Source organism: Pseudophryne corroboree, chromosome 1, assembly GCF_028390025.1.
Source record: "Pseudophryne corroboree isolate aPseCor3 chromosome 1, aPseCor3.hap2, whole genome shotgun sequence".
NCBI lineage: Eukaryota > Metazoa > Chordata > Amphibia > Anura > Myobatrachidae > Pseudophryne > Pseudophryne corroboree.
In genome coordinates, this window is record NC_086444.1 from 417,581,676 (window position 1) to 417,608,213 (window position 26,538).

The following is a 26,538-nucleotide window of genomic DNA, read 5'->3' on the forward strand; positions in this document are numbered from 1 at the left end:
AAGGTGGTTACCTCCAAACATTACCACCATATTTGGAAGAAATATGTTTCTTGGTGTGAGGGTCGAAAATGTTCTTCTGTGGAGTTTCGTCTGGGCCGGTTTCTTCTGTTCCTGCAAGCAGGAGTGGATAAGGGCCTACGGTTAGGCTCCATCAAGGTTCAGATTTTGGGTCTCTCTATCTTCTTCCAGAAACAACTGGCGGTACTTCCTGAAGTACAGACCTTTCTAAAGGGGGTGTTGCACATTCAACCACCCTTTTTTTCCTCCCACTGCTCCGGGGCGAACTCAATGTGGTATCGACCTTTCTCCAATCAGATTGGTTTGAACTTTTACAAAGGGTTGACTTAAAATACCTAACTTGGAAGACTGTTATGTTACTGGCCTTGGCTTCGGCTTGGCGAGTGTCTGAATTGGGGGCTTTGTCCTGTAAGAGCCCTTACTTGGTGTTCCATGAGGATAGGGCGGATCTCAGAACTCACCCACAATTTTTGCCGAAAGTGGTGTCGGCCTTTCATGTGAATCCGCCTATTGTGTTTCCGGCGTTATCCGACACTTCTGTTACTCCAAAGTCCCTGGACGTTGTGAGGGCTTTGACGATTTACATTAAAAGGACTGCTTGTCACAGGAAGTCTGACTCACTTTTCGTCCTTTATGATGCCACGAAAATTGGTCGTTCTGCCTCCAAGCAGTCCATTGCTGGTTGGCTCAAATTGACTATCCAACAAGCCTATACTTCGGCGGCTCTGCCGTTGCCGAGTTCTGTTCAGGCTCACTCTACAAGGTCGGTGGGTTCTTCCTGGGCGGCTGTCCAGGGGGCGTCTCAGCCTTACGGTTGTGCCGTGCAGCTACTTGGTCTGGTGTGAACACGTTCATTATGTACTAGAGGTTCGACGCTTTGGGCAAGGATGACCTTCAGTTTGGTCAGGTGGTTTTGAAGGGTCTCGGCACTCTCCCACCCGTTCTGGGAACTTTTGGACATCCCCATGGTAATATACTATTCCCCAGTATCCACTAGGACGTTAGAGAAAATAGGAATTTAATACCTACTGGTAATTCCTTTTCTCGTAGTCCGTAGTGGATACTGGGCGCCCGCCTCAGTGCTTCTTTTCCTGCTTACCTGGTTGTAAGTGTTATTGGTTGGGTTGCTGTTGATTTCCCTGTTCCATGTTTGGTTAGCGTTCCTATCCTTCTATTGTTAGCGTTGCTTTCCTCAGTTCTGGTTAGCTCTGCTATCTTATTGTTTGTGTGTTGGTTCGTTACCTCACCGCTTTATGTGTTATATCCTTCTCTCAAAGTATGTCTGCCTCCTCGGGCAAGTTCCAGGCTCCAGTGGACCCGATCTATACCCCATGGTAATATACTATTCCCCAGTATCCACTACGGACTATGAGAAAAGGAATTACCGGTAGGTGTTAAATTCCTATTATTTCTCTGGTGCGAACCTACTGTGCACCTCTTACTGGTGTCCTCAGTCCACCTCCATTGGGATAGCTAGCTTTTCACAACTACTGTTCCTGACACAATTTCTGTATGGTATTAACTATTCCCCTCAAAGGGGACCAGCAAAGCTACCATGTCTGCTAAGCTTCCATGTCGGCTAAGCATGCGCAGTTTACTGCAATCTTTCAATTAGCCTGCCAGCAACCTGCAGAAAACAAATTGGTTGCTATGGGCAACTACTCCACTTATCCATTTCTCCAGTCTTTTCAGTGCTTGAAGCATCAGTCCCTGAGTGTATTACACTCGCTAATCAGAGGCCATAAGTGTAATTAACGTCACCAGGAGTGGAGGCAGTGCTTACCGGTCACAATAATCCCCACCTTCTCAGCAGGAAATGACCCGATATTGTTTGTTTTTGATTTCTTAAGTGTGATCTGTTTCTTTTTATATACTAATGTAACAGACCTTTTAAGGGTTAATAAAATGAGTAACCGATTAGTCAGGCATGATTCAGTCCTTCCAGTACTTTGGTCTTATAAACAAGCTGCAATGATACGTGTCGTCTTTTCCACACTAGCCACGCAGGTGCTCCCAAACAATTGCTGTAGTCATTACTTTTCCATTGTCCAAATCTAGTCTGTCAGGAACATAAGGGGAACTCTCATATGCTATCTCCAAGACTAGAATTTAAAGAGAGCAGTAAATAATGAGTAAGTGAAGTGAGCGTATAGAGTTATACAATGTACAAGTAAACACGTGACCACAGACATTAGAGGCAAAATTGGACAAAGCTGGAAAAAGGATTTATTTCTTATTTAAAAAATACACAGAATATTTACATAAATCTAAACATGTAGGTTTCAGTGAATAATAAATACTGACAGTAAGGTATGCGTTTTTTTAGGCGTAACAGTAAACTGGATAAATGACCACTGTGGAAGTACCCTATATACAGACTTTGCAATGAAATTAGAGCACTTTTAAAACAAGTGAATTTAAATAATAATGCTACTAATAACATCCCAAAATATATACGCAGAATGTCAAAAGCTTGTCCGAAAAGTATATGGGGCATATGTTATAGGGTCTGAGCTTGCTGGGGGTGCGGGATGTAAACCAAACGAGCAAGCAACGGGGAAAAACCATGTTGCACTGCAGGTGGGGCCAATGTAACATGTGCAGAGAGAGTTAGAGTTGGGTGGGGTGTGTTCACACTGAAATCAAAATTGCAGTGTACAAATAAAGCAGCCAGTATTTACCATGCACAGAAACACTATAACCCACCCAAATCTAACTCTCTCTGCACATGTTACATCTGCCCCACCTGCAGTGCAACATGGTTTTGCCCATTTGCGTGCTTTTTTTGGTTTGCTAACAAACCTGAATAACCCCCCTACATTTGTAACTCTTAAGTTTAAAAAAAAAAAAGGCAGGTATGTAAGTAATCCAGAAAGTCTAAAAATGCAGTAACATGACATGACAAGGAAACAGGCTGGACTGCTTTGTGTCAGAGAATGCAGTCTTATGGAACGTCAGCCGACCAACTGCAATATCGCCAACAGCAGAATTAAAGTAGCAAAACAGGACAAAGGATAAATCCTCCTGGCCGCACTTATTGGTTCTATCATGGAAATCTGGGACACCCAGCGGTGAAGTGAGCGATCTAACTAGATTTGGCATACATGCCAAATCTAGAGCTGGCGGTAGCACCCTACACACGAAGCGATGTGTGCTTAATTTCTAGGCAATCTAGTCAGATTTGGGAATCTCCTTTTAAGAATCTGACAGGCATCACCCATATTACTTTTTATAATCGAATAGTGAACGTAGATGGCAATAGGGTAATTGTAGCAAACATTTTCTGAAAAACCACTGCATGTCTGGCATTACCAAACAGTAGTCCTGGTACAAAGCATCGCTCAGATATGTTTGCTCCGTTGTTTCTAAATCTAGTAGATATAAAGTATACCACGTTGGTAAAGTCATGAACTTGTCAGAAACTAAATATATTTATAATATAGTTTATTTTAGTTGGAAACAATTTTGTGGAAAGCAAATCTGGTTTTAAGTTGACAGATCCTAATGATACTTTCACTGCATGGAAATGTTAACCCTTGAATGGTGAATGCTGCATGTTAAACGTTCTGTCCCCTGGTTTCTACTAAATCATTGTGCTTATTACTTTCATTTCTTGCTATGTGTGACTAGATGGCTTTGCATGTGTTCACTGACTGGTTTGTATTTCTTTCTTTCTCTTACGTCCTAGAGGATGCTGGGGACTCCAAAAGGACCATGGGGTATAGACTGGATCCGCAGGAGCTTGGGCACACTAAAAAGACTTTTACTGGGTGTGAACTGGCTCCTCCCTCTATGCCCCTCCCCCAGACCTCAGTTAGACTTTGTGCCCAGGAGTGACTGGACACACACTAGGGGAGCTCTACTGAGTTTCTCTAGAAAGACTTTTGTTAGGTTTTTTATTTTCAGGGAGACCTGCTGGCTACAGGCTCCCTGCATCGTGGGACTGAGGGGAGAGAAGTCAGACCTACTTCTTCTTAGTTAAGGGCTCTGCTTCTTAGGCTACTGGACACCATTAGCTCCAGAGGGTTCGATCACTTGGTTCGCCTAGCTGCTTGTTCCCGGAGCCGCGCCGTCACCCCCCTCACAGAAGCCAGAAGAAAGAAGCCGGATGAGTATTTGAAGAACCGAAGACTTCAGACGGCAGAAGACTTCAGTAACGGAGGTACAGCGTAGCGGTAGCGCTGCGCTCCATGCTCCCACACACATCGCCAACGGCACTTACAGGGTGCAGGGCGCAGGGGGGGAGCGCCCTGGGCAGCAGTTACTGAGGTCATTAGGACTGGCTAAAGGCATATATAATACCCCCGCCAGTATAAATATTTCAAATTTGAGCGGGACTGAAGCGCGCCGGGGCGGGGCTTAGCTGCACAGCTCACCATCGCCATTTTCTTCTCTCCACAGCCGCTGCAGAGACGCTGACCCGGTCCTCCAAGCTCCTCACAAGTAAAAGGGAGCAAAACGGGGGGGGGGGGGGGGGCACAGATAATTTGGTGCTTTTCTTATTATTTACAGCGCTACTGACATATATTATAGTGTGGTATGTGGGCGCTGGGGTGTGAGCTGGCATACTCCTTCTGTGTTTCTCTCTCCAGGCTTCCCTGTAGGCTGTCCCCTTTATTTGGCCAGTGTGAGTGTGGGGGTGTCGGTACTACGTATCGGCATGTCTGAGGCTGAGTGTTCCTCCCCGGAGGAAGTAACTGGGGGCGCGGAAAAGGAGATGGAAATGGCTCTGTCGGCACAGCCGACTGCTGATTGGGTTACTATGTTAAGTACACTTAATGCTAATGTGGCTTTATTGTCTAAGATGCTTGATAAATCTGATTCTCAGACACAAACATGGAGAAAATCCATGGAGGATGCTTTGGCTCAAGAACAGACCCCCTCAGGGTCACAAAAACGTTCATTTACCCAGATGGTAGATACAGATGCCGACACGGACTCTGATTCCGATGTCGATTTTAATGAAGCTACTTTACACCCAAGGGTAGTTAAGAGTATTCAGTACATGATTGTGGCTATTAAAGATGTTTTACATATTCCTGACGAACCTGCTGTTCAGGACTCAAGGATTTGCCTATTTAAGGGGAAAAAAACCTGAGGTGAAGTTTCCCCCCTCTCATGAAATGAATGCTCTTTGTGAAAAAGCTTGGGAGTCGCCGGACAAGAGGTGGCAGATTCCCAAGAGAATTTTTATGGTGTATCCTTTCCCCTCTGATGACAGGGAAAAATGGGAGTCGTCTCCAAATGTCGACAAGGCTCTATCCCGTTTGTCCAAGAAGGTGGCGCTTCCGTCCCCTGACACTGCTGCTCTCAAGGATCCGGCGGATCGCAAGCTGGAGACGTCCTTGTAGGCCATTTTCGTTAATACTGGTGCATTGCTCAGACCTGCTGTGGCGTCGGAATGGGTGAGTAGAGCTATTGCTAAATGGGCTGATAATTTAGCTACTGATATGGATACCCTTGATAAGGATAATATTCTTTTGACTCTTGGTTATATCAAGGACGCTGCAGATTACCTAAAGGATGTGGCGAGGGATATTGGCCTCTTGGGATCAAGAGCCAATGCCATGGCGGTCTCGGCCAGGAGGGCGCTGTGGATCCAACAATGGAATGCCGATGCCGACTCCAAGAAAAATATGGAAGCTCTCCCCTTCAAAGGTAGTGTCTTGTTTGGTGACGGCCTTGCTGTCCTGGGGGGTAATTCCAAGTTGATCGCAGCAGGAAATTTTTTAGCAGTTGGGCTAAACCATGTGCACTGCAGGGAGCAGATATAACATGTGCAGAGAGAGTTAGATTTGGGTGTGGTGAGTTCATTCTGCAATCTAAATTGCAGTGTAAAAATAAAGCAGCCAGTATTTACCCTGCACAGAAATAAAATAACCCACCCAAATCTAACTCTCTCTGCAAATGTTATATCTGCCCCCCCTGCAGTGCCCATGGTTTTGCCCAACTGCTAAAAAATTTCCTGCTGCGATCAACTTGGAATTACCCCCCTGGTGTCTACCGCTACTGCTGGTAAGTCATCTTTTCTTCCTTATGTTCCCACTCAACAGAAAAAGGGGCCTCATCAGCAGATGCAGTCCTTTCGCCCTAATAAATACAAACGAGGTAAGGGCTCGTTCTTCCTCGCTTCAAAGGGTAGAGGAAGGGGAAGGAAGTCACCTGCAGTGTCAGGCACCCAGGACCAAAAGTCCTCCCCCCACCTCTACCAAGTCCACCGCATGACGCTGGGGCTCCCCTGCGGGAGTCCGTGCCGGGGGGGGGCGTCTCCGAATCTTCAGTCAGGTCTGGTTTCAATCAGCCCTGGATCCTTGGGTCTTAGACATAGTGTCCCAAGGGTACAAGCTGGAGTTTCAGGAGATGCCCCCCCCCCGCCGCTTTTCAAATCTGCCTTGCCAGTTTCTCTTCCAGAAAGAGAAGTGGTACATACTGCGATACAAAAGTTGTGTCAACAGAGGGTCATTGTCCCCGTTCCCCCGTCCTAACGGGGGGAAGGCTTCTATTCGAGCCTCTTTGTCGTACCGAAGCCGGACGGTTTGGTCAGACCGATTCTGAACCTAAAATCCCTCAATCCATACTTGAAAACTTTCAAGTTCAAGATGGAATCTCTTCGAGCTGTGATCTCCAGCCTAGAAGGGGGGGATTTTATGGCGTCAGTCGACATAAAGGATGCCTACTTACACTTCCCGATATATCCTCCGCATCAGGCCTTCCTGAGATGTGCGGTGCAGGATTGTCATTACCAATTTCAGACGTTGCCGTTTGGGCTTTCCACGGCCTCGAGGGTTTTCACCAAGGTTATGGCAGAAATGATGGTTCTCCTTCGCAAGCAAGGGGTCACAATTATCCCGTACTTGGACGATCTCCTGATAAATGCGAGGTCCAAGCAACAGTTGTTAAGAAATGTGGATCTCTCCCTGTCTGTTCTGCGACATCACGGTTGAATTCTAAATTTGCCAAAGTCTCAGTTGATCCCGGCCACACGGCTGCCCTTCCTGGGCATGATCCTGGACACGGAGCTACAGAGAGTGTTTCTTCCGGAGGACAAAGCTCTGGAAATCAGGACCATGGTCAGGGAGCTTCTGAGGCCGACAAGTGTGTCGATTCATCAATGCACTCGGGTTCTAGGGAAGATGGTTGTGGCTTACGAAGCCATTCCGTTTGGCAGGTTTCATGCCCGGGTGTTTCAGTGGGATCTGCTATACAAATGTTCCGGGTCTCACCTGCACATGCACCGGAAAATAAGTGTATCTTCCAGGGCCAGGATTTCTCTCCTGTGGTGGCTGCAAGGCTCTCACCTTCTAGAGGGACGCCGATTCGGAATCCAGGACTGGGTCCTGCTGACAACAGATGCAAGTCTCCGAGGCTGGGGCGCAGTCACGCAAGGAAGAAATTTCCAGGGAAAATGGTTAAGCCAGGAATCTTGTCTCCACATAAATGTTCTCGAGTTAAGAGCCATGCACAATGGCCTGCTGCAAGCAAAGAACCTTCTTCAGGGTCTCCCTGTCCTGATCCAGTCGGACAACATAACAGTGGTGGCGTACGTAAACCGCCAAGGTGGAACAAGGAGCAGGGCGGCTATGGCGGAGGCCACAAGAATCCTTTGTTGGGCGGAACAGCACGTGAGCGCGCTGTCAGCAGTCTTCCTCCCGGGCGTGGACAACTGGGAAGCAGACTTCCTCAGCAGACACGATATCCATCCGGGAGAGTGGGCTCTTTATCAAGAGGTATTTGCAGAAGTGACAAGGCGTTGGGGAATTCCTCTGATAGACATGATGGCGTCTCGCCTCAACAAGAAGCTTCCGACGTATTGTTCCAGGTCAAGGGACCCCCAAGCCAGTGCAGTGGACGCCCTGGTAACTCCGTGGGTGTTTCAGTCGGTGTATGTGTTCCCTCCGCTTCCTCTCATTCCAAAGGTGCTGAGGATCGTACGACGAACAAGGGTTCAGGCAATACTCGTCATTCCAGATTGGCCACGGAGGGCCTGGTATCCGGATCTTCAGAAATTGCTTGTAGAAGATCCTTGGCCGCTTCCTCTAAGAGAGTACCTGTTACTGCAGGGGCCCTGCGTGTTTCCGGACTTACCGCGGCTGCGTTGGATGGCGTGGAAGTTGAGCGCCAAATTTTAGCTCGGAAAGGTATTCCCGGGGAGGTCATCCCCACTCTCCTTAAAGCTAGGAAAGAGGTGACGGCGAAACATTATCACCGTATTTGAAGAAAATATGTGTCGTGGTGTGAAACCAAAGCAGCTCCTGTGGAGGAGTTTCACTTGGGTCGTTTTCTCCATTTTTTGCAGGCAGGCGTCGATGCAGGCCTGAAATTGGGTTGCATCAAAGTGCAGATTTTGGCTTTATCTATTTTCTTTCAAAAATAATTGGCCGTACTTCCTGAGGTTCAGACTTTCGTGAAGGGAGTGCTGCATATCCATCCTCCATTTGTGCCACTAGTGGCGCCGTGGGATTTTGAAGTGGTGTTAAAGTTTCTTATGTCTCACTGGTTTGAACCTTTGCGTAAGGTTGAGTTAAAGTTTCTCACTTGGAAAGTGGTCATGCTTTTGGCTCTGGCGTCTGCCAGACGTGTGTCCGAGTTGGCGGCTTTGTCTCATAAGAGCCCATATTTGATCTTTCACTCGGATAGAGCGGAATTGAGGACTCGTCAACAATTTCTGCCGAAGGTGGTTTCTTCGTTTCACATAAACCAACCTATAGTGTTACCTGTTACAGATGCTGTAGCGGTCCCAAAATCTCTTGACGTTGTAAGAGCTTTGAAAATTTATGTCGCTAGAACGGCTCTTACTAGGAAGTCAGAGGCTCTGTTTGTCCTGTATGCTTCCAACAAGATTGGAAATCCTGCTTCTAAGCAAACTATTGCATGCTGGATTTGTAATACAATTCAGCAAGCTCATTCTTCGGCTGGGCTACCGTTGCCGAAGTCAGTAAAGGCCCATTCTACCAGGAAGGTGGGCTCATCTTGGGCGGCTGCCCGAGGGGTCTCGGCACTTCAACTTTGCCGAGCAGTTACGTGGTCGGGTTCAAACACTTTTGCTAAGTTTTACAAGTTTGATACCCTGGCTGATGAGGACCTCATGTTTGCTCAATCGGTGCTGCAGAGTCGTCCGCACTCTCCTGCCCGGTCTGGAGCTTTGGTATAGACCCCATGATCCTTTTGGAGTCCCCAGCATCCTCTAGGACGTAAGAGAAAATAGGATTTGAATACCTACCGGTAAATCCTTTTCTCCCAGTCCGTAGAGGATGCTGGGCGCCGATCCCAGTGCGGGGACTGTTCCTTGCAGTTGTATTGATACTGTGGTGTGGGCTGGTATGTTTCTCGCCTTAGTTCAACAAAAATCCTTTCCTTGAAATGTCCGTCTCTCCTGGCACAGTTCCTATAACTGAGGTCTGGGGGAGGGGCATAGAGGGAGGAGCCAGTTCACACCCAGTAAAAGTCTTTTTAGTGTGCCCAAGCTCCTGCGGATCCCGTCTATACCCCATGGTCCTTTTGAAGTCCCCAGCATCCTCTACGGACTAGGAGAAAAGGATTTACCGGTAGGTATTAAAATCCTATTTTTTCTATGCTGTATGATAGCAATATATCTTCTGGTTATTAATTGTGTTCTATTTGGTACTCTTAAATACCGTTTTATAACTTGTGATTGCACCTGTACAACTTTTCCAACTGACACACGTCTCCATTCTTTTTTGTTGTCCTGTAATTTCTTTTGCTGATATTTACTTCTGTACATCTCCCTTCTCCAAGTTTCACTCATTCCTTCTCTCTCAGGCCTCCTCGCTTACGGCGCTATTCTGGTGACAGTGACTCTTCTGCCTCCTCTGTTCAGAGCGCCCCAGCTGGGAGAAAATCAGGCGAGGTGATGAGACCGGGACTCCGCTCTTCTGTAACGCGAAGTCAGTCCCAGGACCGAGGCCCCCTTCCCCGGCGATCACCGGCATCCCAACCTGCCATGCCTGATCGTGGCAGGGTCCATGGTGTATCAACTGCTGGTGCTCCGAACCGACGGGCCCGAAGTCAAGGTCCCCCAACTAACAAGAAAGCGGTTTTGCTCATTACACGAGACAAAGATGGACAACATTCATTGACAGGTCCTGTAACTTCCAAGCCTCCTAACACTCGCACTCTGACGGAGCCCCCAAAAACTCATGCTCGAAGACAACTGGCATATGCACCTGAGCCTCTTGATGTTCGCCATGAGCAACAAATTTATCGCAGTCTTGAGAAAGAGTTTTTGGAAAATTCACGACTTCTGGGAGCATCAGAGAATACTGTAGGAGCACAAGGTGCTGCTATCTTACTAAGTCCACCTTCCTGTGAGCCAGCTACTATAGACTCTGCTTACTGCTCCTCTAGCTCATCTTCTTCCTCACTCAACTTCTACATTACTGGAGGAGGAAGGGAACAGAGTGCAGATGGGAACAATGTAGCACTAACTGCATCTACTTGGAGGAGACTTCCAGCCTTATCCAGCTCTTCAGATGATAGTTCCTGCCCACCTGCTTCTGAGGACCTGCAGGAGGCAGTTGAAACAGAGGAGCCCTCTGCAGCTGCTGAAGTTGAAGTAGACACTAGCGGTGTGGTTTTAAGACCAAAGAAAACCCTAAAACATCCAGACAGAGTCCCTTCCATCTACAAACTCAAACTGCGCCCGAAGATCCGGCCTAGAGCAGACACCCAACCAGATAAGTCACCTTCTCGCATCCCCACACCACTTAACTACAGAAATTCAGGTTCTCCACCTAAACAGACACCCAACCGTCGCTCCTGGAGAGCTCTGCAAGCTGTCTTGTTCTCTGATTCTGGGGTAGAGGCAGAACATCCCTTTGGATGAGCGGGTTCTGGAGACTCAATACCATGACCCCAGTATAACACGTGCAGCTTGCCAGTTGATAATGCTGTTTAAGCTATGCTTTAGCTATCAGTGAGTTAGGATGTGACATTTCCTGAAAATAAGCATGCTGAGTGACATATAACACTACGATCCGCACAGGAGTAGATTGTTCTAGCAAGGTTACACACCATACATTGTCATTATGTAATACTGAAGCATGGGTGTTTCTAGGTTGCTGCTACTATAAGCAATACGGTGCATTATCAGGGCTGGGGAGGTATATAGAGGCTGCCGCTATACCTCTTAATGCCATGGGGTAAAAGAGTAATGATTATAATATTCACATTTTAGGTTAGGAATATTACTTAGTAGGCCTGACTGACTGGTGTTGACCATTTCATTTTTATTATTAATAGGTTTAGGAGTATTTTTAATTTTCTGAATTCCCTGTGTGGTACAGTAACACTGCAAATCTATAAGAGTACAGATAAAAAATGTTTTGTTATCTGTGTCCCGTAAATACTGTGGTTAAAGTTCATCACTTCCTGCACAGGACTTTTTTTTTTTTTTATAATTATTTTCCAAGAAAACCATTCCAGTTTTAAATCTTTAGAGAATATTTTATGTTCCTGGACTTCTCTTAAAGAGAATCTGCCATCAGTCTTATGGTGTGTACACACGGTGAGATTTTTTTCTTACGATTTTGACTATATAGTCAAAATCGTAAGAAAAGTTAGTGCAGATTCGATGCCGATGCGCGGTCGGCATCGAAAGAAAATATAGTCAAAATTGACTTGCCTGCACAGTCTATCTCTATAGAAGAGATAGTCAAAATTGACACTTAGCCAAAATCGTACATAGTCAGTATCGCAAGCACATAATGAGTGTGCTTGCGATACTGATTATATGCCGACCTAGCCCCTGTCACATAGTGAGAATCGGCATAGCCCGAATCTCACCGTGTGTATGGGCCATTACAGGGCACATTGCAATTACCATCCATGTCCCAATTTTTGTAGTTCAGGTGTTCTTACCTCCAGTACTCAAGTATCCCCAACAGGCCATGTTTTCAAAATTCATTTAATCATGTACAGGTGAATTTATCTATTTTGCAGGGTCAGTAATTATCCCACTTGTTTCAAAGGAAAGAAATCCTGAAAATATGACCTGTTATATCGCTTTCGGTCTAGGAGCCAGCAGATTAGCAGTCTGAAGCCCTTTAGGGAGTGCGCACCCCGGGAGGCCCAGTGAGATGCTAAAATGCATCTCAGGGCTGCAATCGCCTCTGCCTGATTGACAGGCAGAGGCTTTCGCGGGTCAAGAGGGGGCGTGCCAACGGCGTTAGAATGCCATTGGGCGAGGTCAGGACAGCTCAGGCGTGTCCAGACCGTTGCAGGGGTGGTCCGTTGTGGCTGTGTGGTGTCACAGCCGCTGTGACCCGGGACACGGCGGGTAGCCGCCTGCCAGCGCAGCCTAACTGTTACTCTGAACGTGCAATAACCCGGGATTTTGCTTCCAGTGTGAAAGGGGTATTAGTGGTGCTTGAGGACTGAAGTTGAGAACCCATGTGCTATTTAAATAAGTAAACCACCGCAGATATTGGTGTCCGTCCCTGTCATTTATATGCAGCTCAGCAGTACTCATTGCCTGCTGTTTGAAAGAAAGTTCCAAATAATAATACAGGTTGAGTATCTCATATCCAAATATTCCGAAATACGGACTTTTTTGAGTGAGAGAGTGAAACCTTTGTTTTTTGATGGCTCAATGTACACAAACTTTGTTTAATACACAGTTATTAAAAATATTGTATTTAATGACCTTCAGGCTGTGTGTATAAGGTGTATATGTAACATAAATGCATTCTGTGCTTAGATTTAGGTCCCATCACCATGATATCTCATTATGGTATACAATTATTCCAAAATACGGAAAAATCCGATATCCAAAATACCTCTGGTCCCAAGCATTTTGGATAAGGGATACTCAACCTGTAATAATTATTTTTTTAAGTAAAAAATGATTTGCTCAGGGAACATGGTCCAAACAGCAGGAAGATTTTTCTCAAGCAAAAGCCTAAATATAATAATGTATGTTCTTACTGTTGGTTTAAACTGGCTTCTGTTACTTCACAAGTGCCGTGTGTTTAGAGCTAATGAGATGAAACTTGTCAGGTAAGCATTTGGGGCAAATGGATAATTGCAGTATGCATTCCTGCACACAAGATTTCACAATCTCTAAAGACTCCTTCAGGCTAATAGTAAAAGTAAAAACAACAAGCCAGGCACTAGCTCACTTGGATGCAATATTAAAAGATATATTCACCCAAAAGTTACTTTACTTTTTGTAGAAATACAAAGAATGAAAATGAAATCAAAGTGCTTATTTAACTGCTCCGCTCTATTGGCTGGATCTGCTGGGGCCTCCGCTGGATCTTTGTGTCCCACCATGCACTGCGCTGTCCTGTCTGCCTTGTTTTAATTATACCACCAAGAGCTGATGCCTCTCTCTCCATAGATGTACGTATATGGAGTGCAATGTTGGATCCCAGTGCATCCAGAGAATGAACAGTAAAAATTGGGGTTTAGTCTCAATTCTTCACCCTCAAGTAGATTTTTACATTCTGTTGTCCTGTTCCAAGTGCTTTCCTGATGCCACTGTAAGGAGACATTAGATATGGCAACATGAAGAATTCATGATCTGTTAAGAGGTGATACAGGAATTATGCCAGAAATGAAAGAGAACTACAGAAGGATATATATTATGCATAAACCAAATATTAAATAGCAGTAAGAGCAGTTGAGGAAAATGTATTTAGGTAAGCTTTGTCTTTTAATGGCTACACAGTGCAAGTTGGCTGGCAAGACTAGCTGAGCCTTGCAGTTCTACATGAGAACCCTCCCCCCCCCCACGACACATTCAAGGATTGAAGCAATAGTATGGGATATCCAGATAGTTTATATGAAGCACTTTTAACCGTTACAGGGAGATTGTATATGGAGCAATAGGGGAAGTTATAGGATGGGGTCCTATAAGGAAACTGGCTGTCTATTTTAAAAGGAAGTTTAAAGAATAATTATATAGTGCATGGGGTGTAGTATGGTATGCCGGCGGCCGGGCTCCCGGCGACCAGCATACCGGCGCCGGTACTGTGCGCCGGGATCCCGACATTCGGCATACTGAAGACCACCCAGTGCATGAGAAGGTTTTAAAGGAAGAGCTGATTCTAGCTACTGTATGTTAGGGCAAGTGACCAAGTAGAGACTTTTATTCGGTATAGAACCTGATTAACCAGCCATTATAAGTCACATTTAGTAATATATTGGCTGCCACATTTTTTGATTAATGTGGACTGAAAGTGTAGACCAGGGTTATTTCAATATGCGGCCCTCTAGCTGCTATGGCATACTCTAATAGCAAAACTGTGGCAGGGCATGCTGGGATGTGTAGTTCCACAGCAGCTGAAGGAGCGCATGTTCCTGTAAATAAAGTTGTTTTATTTTTAGTAGAGATGTGCGGGTTCTGATTTATTCGGTTCTTAACTCCAAATTAGGATGAATCCGGATTTTTCTTATTGGCTATCCGCACCTGCACATCTCTGCCAATAACTAAAAACCAGAGTGCAGAATATTTTTATAGTCAGTCATATGTTTTTGTAATTTACACATACTACACTTTGGTGCTTTGCTTTCTCCTTGGCAACAATGTAGTCTTCACTGTACACTTGACCAGCTTGGGACAAACAGGTATATACCTGAGTAAAGGTCAGGTGCTAATCCTACAACAGGCACCCCAGTCTATGCAGGTGCAGCTCAGGAGCGCACACACTGATGATGTATCTGCTGTGAACTGTCTATGGTTCTGTTCTGCTGAAATGGAATTCCAGGTATCTAATGTTTGTAAGGAGCCAGATGTGTGTAAGAAATGGAATGGGAGTGTCTGCTAATATATTGTAGAGCAGGGTTTGGAGCAATGAGATTACAGTCTGTGGTTGCACTTATTTTTCAAATTGTATGTGCACAAGTGTTGTGCATCAGTGGATGGCTGTTGATGTGTATGTTCAATAGAAATGTCTGAAAATATGTCTAATGTAATGTTTAATCTCTTGCTGCTGATTAAATCTTTTGGGAAATATCATTGTTTACTGTGTCACACTGACATCCCAGACACCATTATTTATAATACTTGAAATTAAGCTGTCTTCAACACAGTGGCGGGAGCCACTTGCGGAATGTACCTATAGGAAGCATGAGGCACATTCTATATCTCCTAATGAATTAATGGGTTACTGCATTGGTTCTCAAACTGTTTTGAATCCCGGCGACCTAGAGTATCAGAATTGTTCTAATAGCACCCCGAGGCCAAACGTTTCTTACTGAGAAGTTTAAAAATATTAAAATACCTTAACTGTGTCATCCTTCTGTTCAATTATGTGCTGCAGGACAAAATTTGTTTCAGTTCGTTCACATATGTTGTGACTGACAGCCACCCGCACTGGTTTGCCTATTACACGGACCATAAATATTTTTAATTTGTCCTGGACCACCAACCAAAGGCACCACTGCAAGTGTACCGAGGCACCCTAGGGTGCCATGGCACACAGTTTGGAAACCAATGGTTTGCGGCATTCCATTCAGTGCACAAAAAAATGGTTGCCTCCAGTCTGTTGCAAAATTAACATCACTTTTAAAGTGGACTCTTTCTTACACAGTGACATACTGTATAACAACAGAGGTTATGTATTCAGTGGGCTGCATTCTTCTCGGGCTTAGCCAGAACTATGTGGGCCCCATAACAACATTTTGAAGGAGTTTCTGTCCCAGTGCTCCTAAAGAGACTCCTCCCTGTAGCAGTTGTTCATTTATACCCCATGGTAGTGCCCTCATTTATTTTCTGAACCATAGTAGTGCTCTAGTTCACATTATGTAACATTGTAGGGCCGCAAGTACACATGTTATGTAACATTATAATGCCCTCCAGTTAATTTTATTCCACATTACACGGAGCAGCTCCAGGGGTGTAATTAACTATATTGCAGGCCCCAAGGCAAACGTTTGTAAGGGCCTCTATGTACAGTATCTACCAATGGTAAAAAAATGTATGTAACTATGACAGGGAAGGTGGGTCCCTCTCAGGTCTGAGCCTGATAGCAGCTGCACTCCCTGCACCTATGGTAGCTACGCCCTTGATTCTATGGTCTGTGGTGCTCTTTTTAAAGATAGTGATTGCACAAAACATCTTTATCATTAAAGATAAATATCATTAGGGGGGTATCCAATTAGCTGTGGTTATGGGGCTATCCAATTAACCCCATAAAACCACAGCTCGTACCGCCTTATCTGGGTTTTGTTTCACCTGCCTCAGGCAGGGGAAACCAAATCCCCAGAAACAGCCCTGTTGTTTCTATCTATATGTATTTTATTACAGGTAACTAAATTGGATAGCCTGTAAAATAAATACCGGTGAAACATCAAGACATAACGTGAAAACGGACCTATATTTCTTCACCTGTAATTGGATACCCCCCCTAAATATTTGATAGAGATGTTGCTATATTTTCCCCCTTGAAATCAACTTGCTGTTTTGCTTATGAACATTTAGATATTTTACTACTCAGTAATGTAGATATTGATGCTTACTTTAAAGTATTTGATTGTCCAGATATATTTAGAGCAATGTAATTTAAAAAATAAATAAATAAAAAAACAAAATATATATATATATATATATATATATATAATTTATTTTTATTTTTTTGACACTGTGGACCACCCTCTCCTACTGCAAATCCTTCACTCCATTGGTCTGCGTGATACTGCCCTCTCTTGGCTGTCTTCCTACCTCTCTGACAGTTCATTCTCTGTCTCCTCTCATGACTCCACCTCCCCCTCACTTACACTAACTGTAGGTGTACCCCAAGGCTCTGTCCTTGGTCCTCTTCCTTTCTCTCTCTATACATCCTCACTAGGTAAGCTCACTAGCTCTTTTGATTTCCAATGTCATCTCTATGCTGATGACACTCAAATCTGTCTTTCCTCTCTGAACCTCTCCCCTGCTCTCCTCACTCGAATCTCCAACTGTCTCTCTGCTATCTCTGTTTGGATGTCCCAGCGCTTACTTAAACTTAACCAGTCTAAGACTGAGCTGATCATCTTCCCTCCCTCCCGCATAACCTCATAGCCTCTAGCCCCCAAGTGCGCGTCTTGGAGTAATCCTTGACTCCTCCCTCTCCTTCAAACCACACATTCAGCACCTCTCACAAACCTGCCGTTTTCATCTAAAATATATTTCCAGGATCAGACCCTTTCTGACCCAGGATGCTACTAAGACCCTTATCCACTCACTGGTCCTCTCCACTCCAATCTATCCTCAATTCTGCTGCCCGGCTCATTTTCCTCACCAAACGCACTACGTCCACCTCTCCTCGCCTACAAGCCCTTCACTGTCTTCCCTTCCCTTTCAGAATCCATTTCAAACTTCTCACACTCACTTACAAAGCCCTCACCCACTCCTCTCCCATTTACATCTCTGACCTTATCTCCCTTTACACTCCCACCCGTCCTCTTCGTCTGCTAATGCACGCCGACTCTCCTGCCTACTGATTACTTCCTCCCACTCCTACCTCCAAGATTTTTCACGTGCTGCTCCCTTTCTCAGGAATTCCCTACCTCTCCCCCTCAGACTCTCCACCTCTCTACAAAACTACTACTTACTTCTTCACCAAACCCAGCCAAATCTCATCCTAACCCTCGGTTCCATGTTCTCTATTTTCTCCCATCTGTGTCACCCCTGTCTGTCTACCTCTCACCTTTAGAATGTAAGCTCTCATGAGTATGGCCCTTTTCCTTCATGTGCTTATCCTTTCTCTTACTTTAATAAGCTTCACCTGCACCAACTCCAGCAGTCCTCTGCCATCTGATACTTATTGCAGTGGCATACCAAAAAAGAAGCGGAAAAGACTCTCGTTTTTTTGGGGGCACTCATTGAAAAATATTGCATAAAATCTAACTTTTATTAATTACCATTAAAAGCTGTTGCCACCAACCAGGACTGGGACAAAAACATATACACATAAATACAAAAATGACAAAACAATAGAAAACAACAAAAAAATGACACCTAGGTTTGCGTGTGGTATGAACACGCCATGGGGAGATATGCCTGACGCAGTCAGGGCCAATATGATAAATACTGACACTAGTTCCTGCAACAGTTAGCCTTAACAGAAGGAGACAAATAGTGGGCTGGTATAGTCGGCTAACACAGGAAACAGAAACACCGTAGATAGATTTACCAACAATACTTCAGTCTCTTGTAATAAATGCTACTGGCGTAGAGTAAATAAGTAACAGTGATGGTTTAGTGTGTGTTCAAACTTCATAGTAAGTGCAGTCTCCCCATAGATTGCATGTCATTGGTTACTATAAAGAGGCAGTAGCGAAATAATCATAGTATATTTATTCAGGATCTAGGATATAAATATCCATAATATAAACAAAAAATAATAATAATAATCTTGTAAATGTTACAGTGCAAATACTGTTCATTTTCTCAGTGCAGTAAACTGGTAAGCCTTATATTAGTAAATAATTTCTTGGTATCGAGTATCCACTATAAAAAACACCCTGATCCGTATCTCAGGTACAGGCAGGTTATTACTAATTGAAGTTGTCTGGGCAGACGTATCTAGTATGCCTCAAAAACAAGCTGTAGCAAAAAAAAAAAAATATATATATATATCACTATTGCTCTTCATATATATCCATCATTTCAATATGCAGGAATCAATGTAACCAGGGTAAATATCCAATCTATCCTCTGACACATGTGTCATATTGGTGAATTAGAGAGGTGAAGAGCAAATGAGCTGCTGCAGATTGCAGTGGCATCTGCTTTTGTAACTATGTTTATTTACCCTGTACTTAGCCTATATTGTCAACTGTAAGATGCTGTTTTCCTGTTTAGATTCTTTGTTTATGTACTCTGTAATTGGGCGCTGTGGAACCCTTGTGGGCCATATAAATAAAGGATAATAATAAATATATAACAGTGATCGCTAAAACGCGCTATAGCGCATAATTTACCCCACAATGAGTACTGGGGACTCACTTTTTAAGAATGGGCGGGTCCCCGGGGACGTTCTCCATTGGGATTGGCTGCCTGTTAAATGTATGATACTCTGGTGCAAATGGATGAGGATCATGTGGGCGAGTACTACTACTGCTGGAAGTGAGGGGGTGTTGTAGCCAGGGTAGAGTGATGGACTCGGGGCAGCGCTGTGTGCACAGTGCCAGGTAATAGCTCATTGGAGTTCCCAGTACCCGTCGAGCTCACCAGGGCAGTACGGCCATGCACATGCCCTCCATGTGGGAAATCACTGTCAGCCCTCCCCATAGCAGCTATGATCAATCAGCCCAGCTCTGCCTCCTGCATTCTGATTCACGGGCTGGGCTTGATCTGGAGTGTGTCACCCGCTCCCTGGCTGAACTAGTCCATGGGAGTGGTGGAGGGTCCGCGGAGCAAGGAGTCAGAAGACACGGGAAGTGTCGGAGCTGTCAATGCCGTCACCAGGTGACAGATCAACCGGTGGAGTGATGGAGTGACCTGGAACCGCCACCGGAGGACAGATCCCTGCACAGAGCCAGAGGATGCTGGTACGCTGCAGGGACACTAGGGAAGGGCTACTGTGAGTGTACGGGGCCAGACAAACTGAACAGCAGCAGGCCAGAGCTTCCTTCACAGTGTCTACCCCTTCCCCAGCCCAGTGTCCCCCATCCCAGTGTCTTCCATCCTGCCAGCCCAGTGTTTCCCTTTCCCTCTCCGACCAGCCCACTGTGCCCATCTCACTGCCCTCCCGTCTAGAACCCCCCAGTCAGGACAGAAACACTGATTTCCCCCCCCCCCCCTCATTCAGCCCCTTCACACCCCTATCTCATTACCGGGTAATACCCCCTTCCCATCCTGCCCAGTGCCTTCCTATTCAGAGTGCCCCCCCACCATCTCACTAACTCCCTTATCCCTGTGTCTACCACCCTGCCTGCCCATTGTCTTCCCTCCCCTCATCCAGCCCCGTGCCCCTCAGCAAGAACCCAGTCCAGTCACAGTGCCACCTCATTCAGTCCAGTGTACCCCGTTCTACAGCCTAGTGTTTCCTCCTCCCACCGCCATCTCTCTGCCCCCTTCCCATCCAGACCAGTGCCTCATATATATATATATATATATATATATCCCACTGCCTATCGCCATCGCCCTCTCCCTGTCACCCACTGCCTTTCTGTCTCCCAGTATCTCTCCCCGTCACTTCTCTCTCCTGTCAGCCTCTCCCTGTCATGCACTTTCTCTCCCCGTCATCCTGTGTGTCACCCATAGCCTCCCCCTGTCACCCACTGCCTCATGGATATAGAATTCTCTTTGAGGCCACACTCCTTGTTGGGAGGCCACACCCACTTTTCTGGAGCGTGCGCACTCTGAAGTACACCCCCTCATTTCCTCAGTCATGGTGCCCCGTATCACTTTGTTCTGGATCCACCCCTGGATGAAACTGTCTGGGGTGGTGAAGGGTCTGCACTGAAAGGTACTGCTGGGAGCAGGCCTCATTAGGGGAGAGTTCCAGTCACCTATCTGCGTTAGTTCCAGTGAGTGTCAGGGTGTCCGTGCTCATCATTACTTTGAGAAAATTGGTGTCAATTGACTGTAATCTACAATGTTATTCATAAACAGTCAGCACCTTACCCCCTCCCTACCCCCAGCACTGCCTGCCCTTACCCTGACTACACCAACTGCTGCTTGCACTTAACCCCTCTACCCCATGGTGTATGCAGAGTGTGTGTGTGTGTGTGTGGGGGGGGGGGGGGGGGGGGGGGGGTCTGATTCTTTATAGGGAGGTCAGAAGCATAATATGTGATGAGACCCAAAAACGGGAATAGAACCCCAATTTTTTAAATTGAGGGGTGTATATATATATATATATATATATATATATATATATATATACTAGGTGCTTCATTACGCCCTACGGGCGCTCTTCACACCGTCGCAAGGGGCTACGCCCCCTTAACCATTGCATGCCTTTCTGGGGTTCAATATTTGTATTATATGGAGTATTACCTGCATTCCTTTGTTAGTGGTTAAATATTGCACAATGAAAGGGCGTGCAATGGTGAAGGAGGTGCAGCCCCTTGCGACGGTTTGAACAGCACCTGCAGGGCACGATGTACAGAATGTAGCGGGTGCGAGGGGGACTGCGAATGGGGAAGGGTCGGGAGGTGCTGCGGGTGGGGGAGGGGCAGAGGAGTGGGGCTGCAGATGGGGGAGGGGTCCAGAGGCACTGTAGGTGGGGGAGGGGCAGGGGTGCCACGGGTGGGAGAGGGGCAGGTTCGGGGATGTTGCAGATGGGTGAAGGGTTCCATAGGTGCTGTGGGATGGGAAGGGGGCGGGGTAGGGGGTCCAGAGGCGTCGTGGGTAGGGGAGGGGCAGGTACGGGTGGTGCGGCGGATGGGGAAGGGGGTCCGGAGGCGCTGCAGGTGGTGGAGGGGCAAGTGCGGGGGTGCCATGGGTGGGGGAGGGGTAAGTGAGGGGGGGACCGCGGATGGAGGAGGGTGTCTGCAGATGCTGCGAGTGGAGGGGGGCAGGTGTGGGGGGGAGACATATATGGGGGGTGGATGGTGGAGGGGGTCTGGAGGTGCTGTGGGTGGTGGAGGGGCAGAGGAGTGGGAGCCGCGGGTGGTGTAGGGGGTCTGGAGGCACAGCGTGTGGGGGAGGGGTGGAGGGGAAGGTGCGGAGGTGTGGTGCATTGGGGAGGGGTCTGGAGGCGCTGTGGGTACTGTACCTGCCAAAAAGGTAGTTGGAGGGTATGCAGTAACAGGGGTGACAGGGTCAGAAAAGGGGTGACGGGGCCAGGACAGGGGTGACAGGGTCAGAACGGGGTGACAGGGCCAGGGTAGGGGCGGCAGGACCAGGACAGGGGTGACAGGGCAAGCACAGTGGTGACAGGGCCAGGATAGGGGTAACAGGGCCAGCATAAGGGTGAAAGGGCCAGGATAAGGGTGACAGGGCAAGGCCAGGGGTGACCGGGACATGACAGAACACAGGGCACAGGAGAGATTGGTATTAGGGACAAAACAGTGGTGACAGACAGATGTGTCTTACCGGAGTCACTGCTGCTGGCTGCTGCTGTTCCACTCCAACCTGTTGGGATCTGCTGCTGGTGGAGACTTGGCATGGCTGACTCTCTCAGGCTGGAGTCCTGCTTCCTCTGCCCGTCCGCATCCCTCCACCCCTCCTCAGTCACACACAGCGGACCTCGCGCGGCTGCCGGGCACTGTGGTAAGGGGAGACTGGGAGTGACTGGTTAGCCCCCAGGAGACGCTGCGGCTGGAGGAAGGAGGGGGTCATAGTATGCACGCGGTGCAGACCTCGCGGCCTCTGGGCACTGTGGTAAGGGGAGACTGGGAGTGACTGGTTAGCTCCCAGGAGATGCTGTGGCTGGAGGGAGGAGGGGGTCGGAGCCTGCAAGCAGCTCGGACTTCTGCAGCGCTACCCGCTGGCTAAAGTGTGTGAAGGAGCTGGGCGCACCTCACTGCGGGCGGCAGCGCTGCAGCTAGCGGTGGGGTTGCAAGGGCTGGAGATAACAAAGGCAGTATGGAACCTGCACAGCGGCAGGTGCCCCACAAAACTGCAGCTAAGAAGCGTGGAGTGTGCTAGAAAGTGACGCTCCTCCACGCCAGAGTGACCCTGCTGAGTATGCTGATGTGTGGGGGTCAAGCACACAGTGAGCCGGTGCCCGTCTGTCTGTATGGCATACCCCCTCACACACCCCCATACCTCCCAACTGTCCCGATTTTCGCGGGATAGTCCCATTTTTTGGGGTCTGTCCCGCTGTCCCACCCACGGGTCGCAGTGTCCCGCAGTGGGGAGGGGGGGGAGGGCAGTTTGGAAGCTCCTGTACTCGCTGTTCTGCTTAGCAGGGCAGCGGTGAATAGACGCTGTGCGCATGCGCACAGCGTCTATTTAGTGGAGGGAGAGGGGGCATCAGGGGGTACGGATTAAGGGAGGGTTCCGGCAGCAGAGCCGGATTAGGGGGGGGCCAGGGGGTACGTACCGTGGGCCCCACAGTTTTAGGGGGCCCCCCGGCTGGAGTAGCTTTGTCCCAGCTCTGAAGCTCCCCCGTCCTGCCAGCAACAGCGGCAGCATAGTGCTACAGTCAGCACATGCTGCTGCGTGTTGGCAGGTCTGTGGTGTTGCAGGGAGGCAGCAGCCTCCCTGCTTTCTTCTGCCTGTGCGGGTGTGTAGGGGGGAGCGACCACCTCCTCTGGATTTAGCCCTAGCTGAGGGGCCAAAATTCCATAAAAAAACAAACAGCAATTTGCATAAGGGGCGTGGTCACACAGGTCACCATTAGGCCACGCCCCCAACCCCACAGCAGGCACAGCAATGAGATAGGGCTCCCCTGTCTCAAGTGCCCTGGGCCCCCCCGGACTCATAATCCGCCCCTGGAGGCATGCCAGCAGCTCACAGAGAGCTGGGCATGCCCCCTCACTGACAAAAATGGGGGCCCTCCCATGAAGCCACACCCCCTTTTCATTGGCCACGCCCCTTTTTCGCCGAGCGCGTGTCGCGTGTCCCTCCTTCTGCCTGCAGAAAGCTGGGAGGTATGCACCCCTGTCTGTCTGAAGAAAGCTGGGAGGTATGCACCCCTGCCTGTGCCATACCCATACTATCGGCTTCTGCTCCTAGTCTCCTATAGATTTGCCCAGATCTGTGACTCATTTGACTAACTCCACCCAGTGTTGTGACTCCGCCCAGCGTTAGCAAATGAGTCACAAAGTCACAGATCTGGGCTATTATATAGAAGAGATATATACAGGTTGAGTCTCCCTTATCCAAAACGCTTGGGACCAGAGGTATTTTGGATATGGGATTTTTCCGTATTTTGGAATAATTGCATCCCATAATGAGATATCATGGTGATGGGACCTAAATCTAAGCACAGAATGTATTTATGTTACATATACACCTTATACACACAGCCTGAAGGTCATTTTAGCCAATATTTTTTATAACTTTGTGCATTAAACAAAGTGTGTCTACATTCACACAATTCATTTATGTTTCATATACACCTTATATACACAGCCTGAAGGTCATTTAATGCAATATTTTTTAATAACTTTGTGTATTAAACAAAGTTTGTGTACAATGTGCCATCAGAAAACAAAGGTTTCACTATCTCACTCTCACTCAAAAAAGTCCGTATTTTGGAATATTCCGTATTTCGGAATATTTGGATATGGGATACTCAACCTGTATATATATATATATATATATATATATATATATATATTTCTCTGACGTCCTAGTGGATGCTGGGAACTCCGAAAGGACCATGGGGAATAGCGGGCTCCGAAGGAGGCTGGGCACTCTAGAAAGATTTATGACTACCTGGTGTGCACTGGCTCCTCCCACTATGACCCTCCTCCAAGCCTCAGTTAGATCTTGTGCCCGGCCGAGGTTGGATGCACACTAGGGGCTCTCCTGAGCCCTTAGAAAGAAAGTATAGATTTAGGTTTTTTATTTTCAGTGAGACCTGCTGGCAACAGGCTCACTGCAGCGAGGGACTAAGGGGAGAAGAAGCGAACTCGCCTGCTTGCAGCCGGATTGGGCTTCTTAGGCTACTGGACACCATTAGCTCCAGAGGGATCGACCGCAGGCCCAGTCCTTGGTGTTCGGTCCCGGAGCCGCGCCGCCGTCCCCCTTACAGAGCCAGAAGCAAGAAGAGGTCCGGAAAATCGGCGGCAGAAGACATCAGTCTTCACCAAGGTAGCGCACAGCACTGCAGCTGTGCGCCATTGCTCCTCATACACACTTCACACTCCGGTCACTGAGGGTGCAGGGCGCTGGGGGGGGGGGGCGCCCTGAGCAGCAATAGAAACACCTTGGCTGGCAAAAATACCACAATATATAGCCCCAGAGGCTATATATGTGGTAAATACCCCTGCCAGAATCCAGAAAAAAGCGGGAGAATAGACCGCGGAAAAGGGGCGGAGCTATCTCCCTCAGACACACTGGCGCCATTTTCTCTTCACAGTGCAGCTGGAAGAAAGCTCCCCAGGCTCTCCCCTGTAGTTTTCAGGCTCAAAGGGTTAAAAAGAGAGGGGGGGGGGCACTAAATTTAGGCGCAATATTGTATATACAAGCAGCTATGGGGGAAAATTCACTCAGTTATAGTGTTAATCCCCACATTATATAGCGCTCTGGTGTGTGCTGGCATACTCTCTCTCTGTCTCCCCAAAGGGCTTTGTGGGGTCCTGTCCTCAGTCAGAGCATTCCCTGTGTGTGTGCGGTGTGTCGGTACAGCTGTGTCGACATGTTTGAGGAGGAGGCTTATATAGTGACGGAGCAGATGCCGATAAATGTGATGTCGCCCCCTGTGGGGCCGACACCAGAGTGGATGGTTAGGTGAAAGTTGTTAACCGACAGTGTCAACTCCTTACATAAAAGGGTGGATGACGTAACAGCTGTGGGACAGCCGGCTTCTTAGCCCGCGCCTGCCCAGGCGTCTCAAAGGCCATCAGGGGCTCAAAAACGCCCGCTCATTCAGATGGCAGACACAGATGTCGACACGGAGTCTGACTCCAGTGTCGACAAGGTTGAGACATATACACAATCCACTAGGAACATCCGTGACTTGATCCCGGCAATAAAAAATGTGTTACACATTTCTGACATTAACCTCTAAAAATGGGTTTTTATGTTTGGGGTGAAAAAGCAGGCAGTGTTTTGTTCCCCCATCAGATGAATGAATGAAGTGTGTGAAAAGCGTGGGTTCCCCCTGATAAGAAACTGGTAATTTCTAAAAAGTTACTGATGGCGTACCTTTTCCCGCCAGAGGATAAGTTACGCTGGGAGATATCCCCTAGGGTGGATAAGGCGCTCACATGGCACTGCCGTTTTAGGAACGGCCACTTTGAAGGTACCTGTTGATAAAAAGCAGGAGCCTATCCTGAAGTCTGTATTTACACACTCAGGTACTAGACTGAAACCTGCAGAGCGTGCTGCTGCAGCGTGGTCGGTGACCCTGTCAAACATACTAGTTTGCTAACATGAGAACATATTAAAGACGTCGTCTTATATATGAGGGATGCACAGAGGGATATTTTGCCGGCTGGTATCCAAAATGAATGTAATGTCCATTCTGTCAGGAGGGTATTAGAGACCTGTCACTGGACAGGTGATGCTGACTTTAAAAGGCGCATAGAGATTCTGCCTTATAAGGGTGAGGAATTATTTGGGGATGGTCTCTGGGACCTCGTATCCGCAGCAACAGCTGGGAAGAAATATTTTTACCTCAGTTTTCCTCACAGACTAAGAAAGCACTGTATTATCAGGTACAGTCCTTTCGGCTTCAGAAAAGCAAGCGGGTCAAAGGCGCTTCCTTTCTGTACAGAGACAAGGGAAGAGGGAAAAAGCTGCACCAGTCAGCCTGTTCCCAGAATCATAATTCTTCTCTCGCTTCCTCTGAGTCCACAGCATGACGCGGGGGCTCCACAGGTGTAGCCAGGTACGGTGGGGGGCCGTCTCAAAAATTTCAGCGATCAGTGGGCTCGCTCACAGGTGGATCCCTGTTTCATTCAAGTAGTATTTCAGGGGTACAAGCTGGAATTCGAGATGTCTTCCCCCCG

At 47.4% G+C, this 26,538-nt stretch overlaps 1 protein-coding gene across 1 annotated transcript in view; it reads left to right on the plus strand.

Moving 5' to 3' along the window:
* The window catches only part of GAS2L1 (growth arrest specific 2 like 1), a 45,366-nt gene extending 30,106 nt beyond the window's left edge, over nt 1–15,260 (plus strand). Inside the window, exon 6 of the mRNA XM_063913340.1 lies at nt 9,799–15,260. Within this exon, the coding sequence (XP_063769410.1) occupies nt 9,799–10,861 (1,063 nt within the window). The 3' untranslated portion in view covers nt 10,862–15,260. The remainder of the gene's footprint in view (nt 1–9,798) is intronic.
* Nucleotides 15,261–26,538: the final 11,278 nt, after the last annotated feature.